This window comes from Micropterus dolomieu, linkage group LG05, assembly GCF_021292245.1.
Source record: "Micropterus dolomieu isolate WLL.071019.BEF.003 ecotype Adirondacks linkage group LG05, ASM2129224v1, whole genome shotgun sequence".
Classification (NCBI taxonomy): domain Eukaryota; kingdom Metazoa; phylum Chordata; class Actinopteri; order Centrarchiformes; family Centrarchidae; genus Micropterus; species Micropterus dolomieu.
Genome location: NC_060154.1, coordinates 7,746,500 through 7,763,043, shown reverse-complemented (window position 1 = coordinate 7,763,043; position 16,544 = coordinate 7,746,500). Strand labels below are relative to the sequence as shown.

General features: G+C 39.8%; 1 protein-coding gene across 1 annotated transcript; it reads right to left on the bottom strand.

The window, feature by feature from the left end:
- Positions 1-1,191: 1,191 nt before the first annotated feature.
- On the bottom strand, positions 1,192-3,109 carry foxd3 (forkhead box D3). Its single transcript, XM_046049879.1, has one exon. It carries the CDS (start codon positions 2,742-2,744, stop codon positions 1,554-1,556), a length of 1,191 nt encoding a protein of 396 aa, XP_045905835.1. The 5' UTR covers positions 2,745-3,109; the 3' UTR covers positions 1,192-1,553.
- Positions 3,110-16,544: the final 13,435 nt, after the last annotated feature.

The following is a 16,544-nucleotide window of genomic DNA, read 5'->3' as shown; positions in this document are numbered from 1 at the left end:
ATTAGTACTACGCTACTATTATTGGTGGTAATAATAATAATAATAATAATAATAATAATAATAATAAAATGGCTTGGTGACATTGACGATGGCTTTTGCATCATCAGCACCTTCTTCGGTGTCTGACAGAGAGGGGCTCCTTTCTCTTTCTCATGGGGATCAGATAAATATAGCGCCTATAACCCCTCACCAGCCCGATCGCCATTTGCTGTTTGTGTAAAAGTGATTAGCTAGATACAACTGCGAAACTGTTACCTTTATAGTAGCCAAGTCGCAGAATATTCTGTAAAACGATACGAGCAGCGATGTAATGGTAAATTCAAATGTGTCTAAACTGTGGATCATTATCAGGGAAATAACTATAAATAGGCCTAGGCCTATAGCTTAAAAGCAGTTCAACTGTTTTATTATTTATCCCTAAGTGTTAATGTATTTTACACTGGTTTATGTTTTCATCTTAAATAATGTCATTAAAATATATATAAAGCCAAGAAAACTGTAAACATCCGCAAATAACCAGTTTGGATTTGCACTAAATAGCCCATGACACGTATTTTTCCATACCACTTTTCATCTGTCCTTTAAATTTAGCCTATTGTCCATATAAATAGGTAATTTTTCTTAATTAAACTCTTATTACTTTATTTTTTATTTTATTTTTTTTTTACCTTCGGCAGGAATTCTCATTTAATTTAAAGATTATTCCAAAAGCGTTTCTCTAAGATCTCACAATAAAGTTGCAATTACAAGTTTATAAAAAACAGATTCACTGAAAAGGGTTAATATGGTTGATTGTTTAACTGTTCTGTACAAACGTTAGCCTACTCGGTAAATATAATTATGATGGTATTACGCCAAATTAAAATTAATATTAAAAGGTAGATTTCAAAATACTGACTTTTAACATCGTGGACTGGAAGATTCTAATAATTATTAAGCCTGAAAATAACTTAGAGAATTTAAGCATATTATATTTATAAGATGAAAAAACTTTCTCAAGACAATTTTATATTTACACATCAAAGTAACTTTTCCTTTTCTTTCTTTTTTGAATGTTTGGATAGTGTTAGGGGATATGTATATACATCAAAAATATGTTTTTCATTAAATCTGTTATCAAACAATTTCAGAATGTTAATAATGATTTTAATTATTTCTTAGATTTATTTACAAATAAATTCAGTTTACAACACAATATAGCTACATAGAATTACATATATTTGACTTCTTTCATTATAAGGGCCCTCCAGTTGAGCTTCCAATACAAAAAGAAAATGTAAAATAATTATCACAGATCTCAAACAGGAACAAATGAAAAAAAGACAGGTAAAAGTCAAACAGGTAAAATCATTCTTTTCTTTTTTTCTTTTTCTTTTTTTTTAACAAATATTTACAAATATTACCTGTACAGAAATATCTCCTTTTTTCTCTGTTTCAACAGTCTTTACATGGCTACAGAGTCCAGTGTTGTCTATTGATTTGTGCTGTTCACACTTCCCCCAGTAATAATGTCTCTATATAAAAATAAGAGTTTATTTTCTCTTAGTTTGAAGTCACTGTGAAGACCATTTGGACACTGCCGCCGCCGTCGCCGACGGTAAAACGTGTCCAGAAAGAATATTTGACGGTACGCTGAGGATGGGAGCGATAGCGGCTGACGTCCGGCTCAGAGACAGGGACTGCGCGCTCAGCAGGGCTGACTGAACGGTCACCGGAGGCCGCAGGAAAGCCTGAGCAGGTGAGGACGAGGAGGCGCTGGAGACCCCGATGATGTTCTCTATACTAAAAGAGGGTCTGTTTGAAGGCTCTGATTTGATCATGGACGCCGTGCTAAGGCTGTTGAGCTGAAGCTGAAGGCTCGGACTGAGCTGGGAGTTGAACGCTTTTCTGTTCAGCTCTGCCGAGGGCAGGAGAGGGACCCCCGGGGGCAGCATGTGACCTACAGGGGGGATGTACGGGTACTGCAAAGCCGCCGGGTGGGTATAAGCAGCCGGGTGGATCCCGTAGTGCCTCCCGTAGGGGCCCCCAAGGCTGTACGCACCGAAACTTTGCATCATGAGAGCAGTCTGGTCCCTGAGCATGTCCGGCTGAACTCTCTTGAACCTTTTCCTCCTCCTGAGGAAGCTGCCGTTGTCGAACATGTCTTCCGAAGCGGGATCCAGGGTCCAGTAGTTGCCCTTGCCGGGATTGCCAGGTTCCCGGGGGATTTTCACGAAGCAGTCGTTGAGGGACAAGTTGTGGCGAATGGAGTTTTGCCACGCCGGGAACTTCTCCCGGTAATACGGGAAGCGGTTGCTGATGAACTCACAGATCCCGCTGAGGGTGAGCTTTTTCTGCGGGCTCTGGAGGATGGACATTGTGATGAGTGCTATGTAGGAGTAAGGCGGCTTTACCAGGCTGTTTTTGGGCTTCTGGATGGCACCGCCCGCCGATGCGCTCTGGTCTTGACCCTCTCCCTTTCCGGTGCCCGTGTCTCCCTCCCCGGAGCTCTCGCAGCACGGGCTCCCTCCGCCGGACCCCATCTCCTCCTTTTCTACCTCGATCTCATCTTCCAGCTCCTCGTCGCCTGTTTCTCCTCGCAGGTCGTGCAGAATGCCTCCCCCGGGGCTGTCGCAGTCGCTGTCCACCCTCTCCATGCCCTCCTCGTCTCCCTCGCCCACCACGTCGATATCCACGTCCTCTGCTGTGAGCACAGTTTGGCCGGACATGTCGCTGGCTCTTTCGCTGCCTCCAGACAGGGTCATCTCACGGCTTACTTACGCAAGTTTTTTTTTCTTTTCTTTTAAAGTCTACCGGGGCCAAAACAACCGAGCAACCGGGTGTGATGGGTGGGTGAGACCAGCGCGGTCACGACGTGTCTGCTGGACTTCTTCTGTCAAGAGATCGAGTGTCTCCAAAAATCTAGACGCGACTGAACCGGCAGCAAGCCAGTCAAGCCAAAGAGAAACTTCAACTTCTACAAATATTTCTCCACTCGGTAAGTGAGCAGGCCTATGTAAAGCGTCTATTCTCGCCTCGAAGTTGTTTGGAGATGTTGCCCCGACGTCCCTTCTCTGTGCGTATATTTCCTATAGGAGTGATATTTGGAGAACCAAGTCGAGGTGACACATGCTGCTTTTAAAGGCCAAGCTTTTAAAAGGACTGTCTGATAGATTACTTTTCCCAGTATAAGATATACTATCAGTGCAGGACACGTGGTTTGGTGACGACAGACGCCCCCTCTCCTCTTCTCTCCTCCCTCCCTCCACCCTCTGTTAAACCATGCAAACTGGAGTTGTTTCATGGATTTGTCAACAATGGGACATCAGCAATGCTGCTTTCCGCTGATTTCTGTGTTCGTCCGTCATAGACCGTTTAGCGGTGGCAGAGGGAGGAGGAGGAGGGGGTGGGTGGTGCGAGAAAATTGGCCTGCATGATTCAAAGATCTGATGCGCATTAACGTGGCTGCGTAAAAACAATCCAAACCTTTAACTTTGCTAATGCAAACTCTGTTGAAAGCTGCAGAATGAAAACGGCGACAGCTAAGTTCACGGAATCCTCCTTTAAGTTATTTTATGTTTTAACGTTTGTTTTTTAAATTATGAAATTTTACAATAATTGATTTTTCTACTATTTAATTTAAACCGGTTTTCGTGCATGTTACTTGGACACTTTGTCGTACGGATTAAACGTTTTCACCTTGTTTATTTGATGCTGAAATGCATGCCTTGATATTTCCGCTCTACAACCCACCGTGTAGATCCAAGCTGCGAATGTGAAGCATGAATTGAAGTCTATTTATTCCCGCAGGATTAGCCGATGGTGGGAAGAATTTTGAGCAGCAGCGGCTGCAACACCGGCGACAATGAATGAAGAGAATAAAGAATTTCCTTAAGAGTTTGGAAGAGGTGCTAACGACCCCAATCATTGCATGTTTTTGCATTTGAAAAAAGTAGGAAATGCGGACAGCGGGTGAATGCAAAGAGAGCATTTATTCACAAGCATGGAGGTGAGCGGTGTAGGCTGGGCTCAGGGAGTGGATGTCGGATCCAACACAGAGGGTTTCCTCCGCAGTGTGGGAACATTTGACAAGACTAGTGACAGAACAAGACATTCGTATTTCAGCTAACGTTCAGAGCGACTAAAGAAATGTGTAGTAAATTAAATTAACAGGCTATAGGAATTTAAACTCAGATATATTCCGATGTGCCACACGAGATTTAAACGTTCAATTGATTTTATCGGAAGTCTTTCAGCAGGTTAATGAAAACATCTATAATCAACACCGGTCAGTTATTTGTGACAAGGCTTTATTTGGGTAAATTAAAATATAGGGGCCTAATAAATTAGAAATAAAGATACGGTGTAATTAACAATTATTTCACAGCTTCATGTTCTTTTTTCTTAATTAAAATGTAGCCATTGTAATTAGTATCATATAGGATTATTATTGTTAAAATTTGTTAATATTATTATTGTTACATTTCAATAAATTACGTGTGTCAACTATTTATGACATCAATTACCATTAATAGCAACTTGAACTGAATGTAGGCTATGGTATCTTAACAAAAAGCGCATTTTCATGAATTTATTTTGCAGTTTACTTTGCTTTAAAATTCCATCGGTGTTATTTTGGATCTTAAAGTTTTTGGAGTTTGAATCTAATCCTTTAATTGCCTTTAGCAGTGCACAGAGGTGCTGCTTCATGCGCCACCTCAGACACCTCTGCTCTTTGGATACAAGTCGGATTAATCAAACACTATCATTAATAATGCGCGTATGGGTCAAAGGAGGGAAACATGGCTTCCTATTAGACTCGCCTTGTGTTAATCTCTCGGTGAACTGTGTGATCTGGAGGTCCGTCAATACGGACTGCTTAGCAGATGAAACCAAAGTCTACATTAACTTTTATCCTGCTTATCCGCAGGGCGCATGTGTATTGAGGAAAGCCTGTTTCTCTTCAGTTTCTGGATTTTCCGGGACATAAATCAGCAAAATGACTTTTTGCTCAAGGTTGTTTGTTTGAGGGGTTTTGCTCAAATCGAACATTTATCCGATCAAAGATTTTTGTCTCCGTTGCACCGCTGATTTGCACATTTCCTACATTTCTTCAAAGCCACAGAAGTTCATTAACTCGTTTTGATATGTGTGACCTTTTTTATAATACATGGTTCTTTGCTCTCAACTGAGATGTAGCCAAAGCCTCATTTTTTGGTGCCTTTTAAAAATGCTGAAAGAAATATTAAAGCAGCAAAATAAGAGCTTTATGAACCATTTTTCTTATTTTGAAGGATTTTTTTTAAAGGAATAAGAGGGTCATAGAGCTGCTTTCTTAACCAATCTCTCTCTCTCTCTCCCTCTCTCTCCGTGTGTATGTGTGTGTGGAGAGACAGGTGCAGCCAGCCTCCTTTTAAAAAACCCCCAGAGTCGCAGTGTTGTGTGAAAGGCGGCGTAACTGCTGATATAACCTGACTGAAACAGCACCGAGAGGGGGTTTCAAACCCGTCCTTCCTGTGATCTTTTGAAGCCTCATAAATCCGCTTTTATACCTCCGCAGTTTGTTAATGAAATGTACGTTTTAAGCACACATGCACGGCTTAGCGCGACAAAACCTTTTAGTATAATAAGCCAACTCGCTCCGGCATGAAACCATTAGGTGGGGACAGACAGAAGAGACAGCGGAGCAGCAGATGCAGCAGCAACAGCAGCACCACAGGTGATGGAGGGGAAACGGGCTCCACATGTGATAACTGCAAACTACCAGCAAGGTCACCGAACAAATAATTGTGATCATAATAATGTGATGCTCCGGTGATTCCTGAGAGGGAGAGACTTTTCTCCTCCACCCTCACAGGGGTCAGAGGTCAGGGTCACCTGCGGAAATGATGGCAGGGTGTCAGTTGTTTGCTCAAGTACACTTCAGCATGTCGAATGAATGGAGGTGATGGAGATGTTAAATATTGTTAATTCATTTCATTTGGGGGAAAATGCAGAAATTGTGGTGAGATCATTTCATGTGTGACCTTATTTGCTTCCTGCTTTACAATTTCCATACAATAATAATTTATTTTCAAAATTTGGGAGAGTGCGCATTCTCAAGTCCTTCTGGATGGGCTAATGTGAAAAATATGGGACTCCAGAAGAGTTGAGAGCATGTTATAACAGTTGTGTGTGCTTGAGCTAAATGTCAAGGGCTTGCAAACGTGTGGAGGTTTCTATGGGAAAGGTGGGTAGGGATTTTTGGGGGGATAGGATGGATTTTCACATCTATCACCTAATCAATAGAGACTCCTTGCTCTATCTCTCCCTTTTGATCTCTAGATTTCTTAAAAATATGTTTAAAAAGACCTGTCATTGTGCCATAAAATGTGGCTCAAATGTAGCCTATAGGTAGCCCACTAATTTGGAAAATCTCATGGCCCATTTTTAGTGTTTTTTCAGAATAAAAACGTTTGAATCTGTTAATTATTAATTAGTTAGTAATTCAAATTTATATTAGCCTAAAGGATGATACAAATATGAGACTATTTTACATCATATCTGCATATATGATGCTAATTGCTCAAAATACAAACATAGGCCTATCAGTCCAGCACAAATAATTAAAGTGCCCCAAAACAAGCTGAAACATGCCTTACTAACATTCTTGTTTTGAAATCAGCTGTTTGTAGAACCAGATTTTTGAAAGGCAATTCGTGTAATTAATTAGGTGAAAGAGTAGGGGGCAGCAGCTAGTAAAACGATACGATAAATTAATGGCATTGTTGGCGCGTCCTTAATTACGACCATGATGTTAATTATTTTACACCAGCAGCCAAATCTTCAACTTGTCGGATTTAATAAAGACGTTCTCAGAAAATGAAAATGAGAAAAAAAACACCATATCCGCCAAGCTGTGTGCCAAACAAAAATTATGTTACTCAAAAAGTATTGCAATATTTTCCCTTTAATTGGATTTTTCATGGTCGACTATGTGAATTCTGCAGAGCGCTGGATGGCAGGAATGTTTTTTTTGTTTTTCTCTCTCCCCCTTCTCTCTCTCCCCTTTCTTTTGTGGAAATCACCATTTTCAGTACTTCTCAAAGAATCCACTCTATCAACCTTCCAGTTTCTGTCAAACAATATGATGGAGCCCATTTTTAACCCTTCCTCCTGCGGGATCAGCCGGAGCCTGATCACTGCTACTCAACAAAGCACAAAGGGCCCAGAATAGAAGACACACGTGTGTGTGTTGTCTGTGTGTCTATGTTGGACGTTCCATCTACTTGACGCATTTGTTTGAAGACACCACGCAGCAGATCAGGCTGCGCAGCCACAGAAGGTGATGTAGAAGGACTCACCTCGTGTCTCGACTGTTTTGTACCTTTTCTTTTCGTGCGTGTATTTTTGGGCTGAGGTAGCTTATGTTATGATGGGCTCTGAATGCATGTTTCACATTAGTTATGGTAGGGCCTATATGGTAAGAGCCTGTTTAAACGAAAAACACAATTGATTTTACATTGGTGATTATCAATTTTGACTCATCTTCTTATTTACTACTAATACATTTCTACAACTACTTATATATTTCTTTCACTATAGTCTGCAGTCTGAGGTCCTCAGGCTTGTCTGAGGCCTGTTTCTTCTTGCAGGCTTCATAGGCTTTACCATTTGCAGGTTTTATTTCATAAGTTTGCTTCCTCATTTTAGAAATCATATTTGAATTAGATGATTAAGTAATAATCTGGTGATTTTGTGGTTTAATGTGAAACACAAAAAACAGACAGAAAGTAAAATGAATGATTAGCCTACATAAATAAAAAAAAATATTAAACATATTTATCTTGTTACAATAAATGTCAGTTTAAAATCTTGTCAAAATGAATCGTGTGTTGTGAAAAATCACATCCCATCAGTCAAATAAGAATATCTTATGCCTATGCTGACTTGTCAGCAAATCATACGTGGGTGTTCAGGTCTCAAAAGCTCCCCTTTCATTGTCATGTTGGATTATTAAACTGTTTCCACTTAAATTGAGTAATTGCATTAGTTTTAATCTTATTGAGGTAAAAACAAAACAAAGTTGAATCGTTTGCAGGACAATTGAAAAACATTTTTTTATTGAACATATATTTATTTTAATTTGTATTAAAAATGATAATGCCATGTGTCGTATTCTGCAATGTTCTGAAAACACTGCAGCGGCTCCACGCAGCCTCTCCGCCCGGCCATCGCTCCTCTCCTCCGGCTGTCCGTCAGTTGGAAGCCCTTCGGGGAGGCTGCATGGAACTCGCGGGTGCTGGTGGGAAAGTGACACCTCCAGCTAAATGCAGCCGGATTACCATCCCAATGCGTGCTTGTTAAGTACGTGCAATGTCACCCAGTTTGTAGGCTTTTTGTCATTCAGATGAAGGTTGAGAAGTTGCACATTAGTATATCCCCGTGTTGTGTGAGTGCAGCGATTCAGGCTGTAAACAGTGCAAATTGGCCCTAAAGCAGCCTTTTAACACGGTGTCAAAACACATGCAGCCTGGCTTTGCACCAAATAATTGTCTGCAAAGAACGACAGCAAACAATGTGCTAATACAGCAAAGGGTGTTAAATGGTTGTGGTTATTGGAGTTTAATAGAGACCAGCAAAAATCTAACAAACATAGACAAAAATGTGTTTGTCCACATCTAAAAATCACATTTAGGAGCAAAATGTTGTGTGCTTAGGGGTATTTCTAGGAAAACACAATACATTGTTAAGTCAGCAGTTATTGAAAACTGAATTGATTTTTGGATGATTTGATGGTAAATTAGAAAAGACTGATTATGTTTTATGACTCTATCCAACATGAAAAATTACAATTTGTGTAATAGAATAATAGAAAATCATCATGATGGTGTCCAATTTGAAAATCATGCACACATCTTAATGTCTGCAGGTGAGGCAGCCTTTCTTATAATCCACATCAAAAGGAAACTCTCATTCAGTGCGACCCCTGAACTCAATATCTTATGCCTATTGATGCATAAATATATGTAACATCGCACTAAATTACCTCCTACATCCTATGCCTGCCCTGCTCGTAATAATATTCCTTCACGTAATCTGTCAAGTTCTTCACAAAGACACTTTACCTCTTCTCGAACCCAATTACAGGAGTTGAAGAAGAAGAAGGTGATGAGGAGGAGGATGTTTATGTTAAAAAGTGTCTGTGTGGTAAGAAGAGCCTATTTTCAATATATCCTGAAGTGTGCTTTATTCTCATGAAAGCCTAATGTTATCACCTTGAGGCAAATTATTTAATTCATCTTAAAGCCCAAATATTTCTCCTCTTTATCTATCTATGTATAGCTTGTACTTTATTCCTTATTTGCTTTATGAAAAGTCTCCTTGTCTGTTATTCCAGTGGGGAAGTGCATATCCCACATCCTAATCAAAGTCATTGTGCTGTCTCTTGAAATTAAGGACTGCACCTTTAAATTGTCAATTACTCTGAGGTTAAGTGGACTGAATAGACCCAATGATTCAAATCAGGTGTTACAATTTACTGCACATGGCTATCTGACTTCATTTCATTTTGGCCCGAATCTCTCTGGCAGACAGTGAAGTGATTTATTACACAAAAGAACATCCATGATTATTTACTAAATAACACATTTATATCATATTTTCATAGACACCAGAGATTCTTTTAGATATTTAAACTACACATCAATAGATCTTTATTCTTCTTCATGCTGAAAATCACTGGGTCAAAATTAACCCAGTTTTGGTCACTGTAGAATTTATGCAATTCTGGGTTAAGTTTACCCAGCACCAATGTGTTGTTTTTACTCTGCTTTAGTTTTATGTTTTTAAAATTGCTATTGGTGTACTAACTCAAACTAAAATAGGGTTAATTTGACCCAGGGCTAGACAAAACACGCTCAAGTCTGACCTCTGAGCTGTCACAAATTGATTTTAGGTTAACTGTACCCAGTACCAGTGGGTAGAACACCCACCGGAAGAATGGGTTGTTTTGTTGTTATTTTTCACAGTACTGTTTAGTTATTTACTAGCAAATGGTATATACACGTTATTGTGATCTACTCTTGCTCTCTTTAAATGTATATGTCACTATTTGTTAGTGACTGTTAATAATATGTGTATCCTTTGCAATTTTGAAAAACACATGTTCATCATTTTGTACAACTATGAAAAATGTGTGGTTGTTTAAAGGTAAAACTTGAACATGAGTGAGTATCCATATTCTTTACTTAAGTAAATTAACTAATACCAGCTGTAAAATAATAGTCCTGTGCTGAAAATATTACTCGGAAAAATATAATCAGGACAAAGTACCTAAATTATCAAGAGTAAAAAGTATTCAATGCAGAAAAATGGTCCCGGTGACTGTTATATCAGTAGATCACTATTACACATGCTTTAATGTGTACGCAGTGCTGTAGTACTGCAGTTGGTATGGTTGAGGTGCAGCTAATTTTTAAATATTTTACATGTAGTAGGGCTGCAACTAATGAATTCATTATGGATTAATCTGCTGATTACTTCCTCAATGAATCGATTAGTTGTTTGGTATGTAAAACATATATATGTGAGAAATGGCCGTTACAATGAGCCCAAAGGGACACCTGCAAATTCCTTTCCCTTTTGTTTGGACCAATAGTCAAACTTCCAAATGACTGAGTTAACTGTAATTTAAGACAACAAAAAGCAGAAAATCCTCACATTTGAGAAGCTGCATGAACAATTACTTAACGATTAATCAGTTATTAATCAGTTAGTTTTCATTTTCTGTCATTCCAAGTAATTATAGGTGTCAGATAAATGTAGTGGAGAACATTGTACATTATTTCCCTCTGAACTGTAGTGGAATAGAAGTATAAAATGGCATGAAATGTAAATACTCAAGTTAAGTACAAGTACCTCAAATTTGTACTTAAGTACAATACTTGGGGAAATGTACATACTACTGTAGAATAACCATATTTTTGTTTGTGTAAATAACCTAACAGTAAAATAACACTGGCACACAATCCATTGGTACTGAGTAAAGTTGACCCGGTACTATATTAACCCAGTGATTTTTACTTATTATACCCAGAGTGTATAATTTAGGTGATTTTGCTCATATTACAGTGCTACTTATGTCTTAAACTGTAAGATTAAACATGTCTGGATAATACAGCCAAACAGTGTTAACACCCAAACAAAGTTACCACCCTCCCCTCACACCCATGCTGGGAGTCCAAAGTCAGCCACACAAGCATCAATATTTTACATTCCCTCAAGAATCCTCTTTAAAGATGCAATCAATGCCTCCGATTCATTATCCATGTGTATGTCTTCTAGGTATGGCCTTTGTCATTAAGCAATAATTCACCCCTCCAGAGTCCCACATTACTCCGCTGCTCCATACTTTTACAAATGCCTCGGGGCTATAAATACTAATGAAATCTCTTTGCTTAATTTGATTTTGCTGGTACACTTGCAGTTATGGCTGAACTTTCCCACGAGAGAGGCTGATTGAACACTTTCAAGTCCTTATGGAAGCAGGAAAACATTCCAAAGAGCTGGGGAGATCATTTCCATAATTACCCCGATTGGCAGCCTAATGACCTTCTGTGACAATAAAAAGATCTCTTGTTAATTCCCTTTCTGTCGCTGACATTCAAGAGATTCCTATCTTACATGTTTGAGGGTTCACAAGATAACAAGTGTACTTTTTTTCCCTCCCGTTTTCAGCGAGCAAAAGAGCAGCCCCATTCAGTTCTGCTCCCCCAACATACTGCAGTGATGTGGCTCTGCTCTGCTCTACTGTGAAAGGGATCTGCTTGTGCCTGCACGCCTCGTCCACCCTGCCCCAAAGTTGGATAATTTATGGGCCTGGGGGAGATTATAAAGATGGATCTTTGAGGCAATCAATTTTCATGTTGCGTTTTGAATGGTGGGATAGAAATGAAGTGCAGAATAATTAAAAAGATCACAAGTTCCCCCTCGCATGTAATAATGAGTGGCTCCAGAGGCAGTGGGTACTGCCACAGTGCCAGAGGAAGAGCCTTTGATTTTAACTGAGAAGGCACTCAGCCCAGTCCAACACACTGCCCCACAATGGAAGGGGGGGGGGGGGTTCGCCGCTGCCACACATTGAGGCTGCATTGCAAATCATGCTCTGTGACTGTTTGAGGACTGTGTGCTTGTCCACCAAGCAGATCATAAGCAGATACTGTTGTCAGAGGAAACGGAAAGGGGTGGGGGTTGGTCTCGTTGCTTGGATGTCTAAGTCAGGATGACTCAGAGCTGGCAGGAAAAGTGATGTAGGCGGTTGTTTGGAATATGTTTCACAGTGACCACAATGCTCAAAGTGTTTTGGGATGTTAAAATAAAATCCACCCGTTCTTTGCATATGAATCAGTGTCAAAATGTACCATCAGCTGTCTGGTTGCACAACTGTGAGCTGTTGTGCCTTGACAAATTCAAATGGTAATCTAAGGCCTTTTTATACCTCTGAATGTATTAGACTAAATGTGAAATGTGCATCTGTTGCCTGCCAGTTCTCCATATTCTTTCTGTAAAGGACAAGCTGTTTGGAAATAAACTTCTGATATCTTCTAGCCCACTCACTTGTACTTTGCTTAGCACACAAGATATTATTCTAAGGATGGTAAAGAGGATCAAATGTTGACCCCCCCCCCCCCCCCCCCCCCCCCCCCCCCCCCCCCCCCCCCCCCACACACACACACACACATACACGCACACACGGTCTCCCAATTATGAAGACAGTGTAAAGTAAAGAGGACACTGCGATGAGCTGGCGAGAGCATCCTAGAAACAGATGGTGGCATATGTGACTGCTTTTTCCTGCTGGAAGGGGAAGTGTAATGACACCTGGCAGCGGGCTCACATTGAATATCATTCTGCTGGTCACTTGGTCAACTCAACATTGGCACACTGCACACACATCCAGACACATGCAGTGCTGCAGGCGTTAGTTAATTTAGTGTGGGTTTCCATTTTAAAGGTGTTAGCACCTTGTTGATAGATTTCCACTTACAATGCATGTTCAAGGCGTGTTGTGTGAGTATCTCTCTTGACCTGTCCATTTCAATAGAACTGTTTGTTTTGTAAAGGAAACATTCACAAACTGACTCTTAGTGGGTTACAATTGGCAGGGTGACAAAAAAGAGCTAGGCAGCAGGCAGAAATTTCTTTCATAGTCCCATTACATAGAAAAATGACAACAAAAGTGGAGGAGGCTCTTGAGATGCAAAATAATACATTTAATCCATCTGCAAAAGGTGACACCATGTGAAAAAATGTGACAAAAAGAGTGAACGTTTTAGTCAAAGGACCATCGTCATCACAATTTACAGGCCATGTAATTCTAGAGACATACACAGGCTTGCAGACAAACAGCACTGAACACAGCACTTGGTGGTGTGGTGACTGAACTCTTTTTTCACATTTTCCCCATTAACCATTTCTCACTTCTTTAAAATTTTGTTCCATCACTGCTGCAACAGACAGCTTGGTTGTGTGGCACTGGTAAATAATATATATAAAATCTTTATATATTTGAATATTATGTACTTGTAATTGGAAAATTCAAGTAAGTCATTTAAAATGTGTTTGTGTGGATGTGTATAGTGGGGTGTTGTTCTCACAAGATGCATTTCTAAAAGCTTTTATGAATTTTAAGATGGAGGGAGCGTCAATGCCCTTTTTACATCCAATTGGATTTCCACTTCTTCTTCCACTCCAAAAATACTTGCACTAATTTGTTTAGTTGGTCTGTTTTATTGGCCTGTTGTATTATGGGTAGTTGCAGCACATTAAAGGATTCCCCTTTATAGGTGAGTATTATTATCAAAATATACCATTCTTAATTCTTTAAATCCAATGTATGCCCATATGCAGCCAATCTAAAACATTCCTAAGAATACACCCAATTTTTTTGGGTTGGTACTGCAACAAAATTGTGTTGTATGCTTTAATGTTAACTGTTTTCTGCTCACTAACATACATTACGGTATTTACTCCATAAAGCTTGCCCTTTAGGTCGCTCCTTCAAAAGGAGAAAAAAGCCCATGAAGCTATTGAATCATACATCACAACATATGTACGTTAATATCAAAATCAAATAAACAGCCTAATGAACTTTTCCATCCATCCATCGTCAACCGCTTATCCTGTGTACAGTGTCGCGGGGGGCTGGAGCCTATCCCAGCTGACATTGGACATTGGGCCATGTTGTTGTGACCTATCCCAGCTGACATTGGGCGAAAGGCAGGGTACACCCTGTACAGGTCGCCAGTCCATCGCAGGGCCACACATAGACAGACAACCACTCACATTCACACCTAAGGGCAATTTAGAGACACCAATTAACCTAGCCTGCATGTCTTTGGACGGTGGGAGAAAGCCGTAGCACCCGGAGAGAACCCACACGGACAACATGCAAACTCTACACAGAAAGGCCAGGGCAACTGGGGTTTGAACCCAAATCCTTCTTGCTGTGAGGCGACGGTGCTAACCACTGCACCACCGTGCCGCCCCTAATGAACTTTTAATATTTACAATTTTTTCTTGTGATTGTAAACAAAAACATCTGGTTTATGACTTTTTTTATCCAGCCAGTGGCTTCTGCTTCACCGAAGGAACTCATGGAGAATCAAACGAGGTATCATTTAAACATTTTCCAATATCATCAAAGTGATGCGGTTAATAGTTATTTGGTTAGTTTCTTCTTGGCCTAATGTCACAACTCAGGAACTGAAGTGGGTAGCTAAACGGTTAATGGGGGCATGTGACTGGACTTGAGAAAGCAGCTCAGAACAGCAAATTTAATTATCATGTTAGAATTCAGCATGAAAACAATCTATACTAGAAATTAGATGTATTCCTGTCAGATGACTCGTGTTAGTGGAGCTAATGTCATTTGGAACAGCCTTACACCTTCTTTAAATGTTATCAAATGTTTACAAAAGAACTTAATGTTCTAAAATGCAATCAGAGGATCTACTGTGCCGGCATCAGCACTGAGCAGTGTTCCCTCTTGGTCGTGTGGTGATGCATTATGGGTAACAAACATTGAATCAGAGGTTGTCTTAATAGGTTAAATACAGGGGATGCAAAAAACATAATATTGTTGCTATTCTTCATTTTCAATTGACTGTATAATTCATAATGAATGTTATTATTTATGTTTTAAAAATATGCCTTTAACAGACGTAGAAATGTGAACTGGAATGAGGGGAGAGAGGACTCCTTGATGACCGGTCACGACAAACCTATTAATTCACTATAACAGCTTTTTTTGTGTTTGTCTCACCATGTTGTTGTGACTTTTGTGAAGTGACTTTTCTGCATAATTTGCAACACAGTAGTCTTTTATGTGCTCAAAAGGAAATCATTTGTGCTTCTCCAATACAGATGTTTGACTTATCTGAAGACAGTGGAACATGTCTTTTAATTTACTTATCTCAGTTACAGTATATTTGCTTATTATTTCCCAACGTAGATCCCTGTGCAACAATGTCTGACTTTATTCTGCTGCAACTGCAGACTGGACTAATGACTCTCCAGTTGTAAACCCAAATATCATGGGCATGAAACAATAATAATGATATGCATGATCATACATATATACAGTTTTAAATACATATGTACTGTACCTGATACGTCTGTACACCTCTCTGGTTGGGATGGACTTAGTGCTGTATCAATAATGTAAACTTACTCTTTAATATGCACTTCTTCTGTTGCTTAGTTATTGGGTATTTGTTGCACTTATGTAATGATTACCCCATCTTGTTCCACCGACAGTGATTCGTCCTCATGGGTCAGGTTTTGCTGCATCCTGTGAGGGGCCTTCAAACTTTCAGAGGCTTACAAAGGCCCCATTCTCCTCTCTGTTGCTCTTCTTCATCACCCAGCTTCAGGGCATAGCAGATCTGCTCAAACCTCGGTATTGTCTGGGCAAAACCACATATTAAATTTGCCCTGCATAAGCCATTTCATTGAGCTGCAGCAGGAATTCCTTTGCTAGGTCATTCATCTGTGTACATGGTTTGGACACACATTTGAAACAAAGCAAGCCAGTCAAGGATAATATTGAGGAAGTTACATACATTTCAAGTTTTGCAGCATATGTCATTTCTGTTTCTTGCTCTTTTGGCACTGGAGTTGTCGGTGCAGATTCATGCAGCGGGAACATTGCGAGACTGTAGCTGTGAGCGATCCAAAATTTCTCCCTGCATATGTAATGTTTTGCACTTCATTAGGAATTCTGGATTTTCCCCATCAGGAATGTCAACTGAATAGAAAGAGAAGGAAGCTAAGAGAGCTCTCTATCCACAGCAAACAATTAACAATGAATAATAAAGAGCAAAAATCCAATTCAAGCCAACCAGAGGTCCTGTGTATAATGCATCGGTTCTGTATTGAAATAGTACAAGCTTATCTCATATTTGTTCATTTAGTTATGAATACATTTTTTATTCAATATCTGTAACTTCATCTCTGTACCAACACAGCATGGTTTATCTTATAATACTATATAACCATATTAATGATTTATGTTGTGCCAGTTG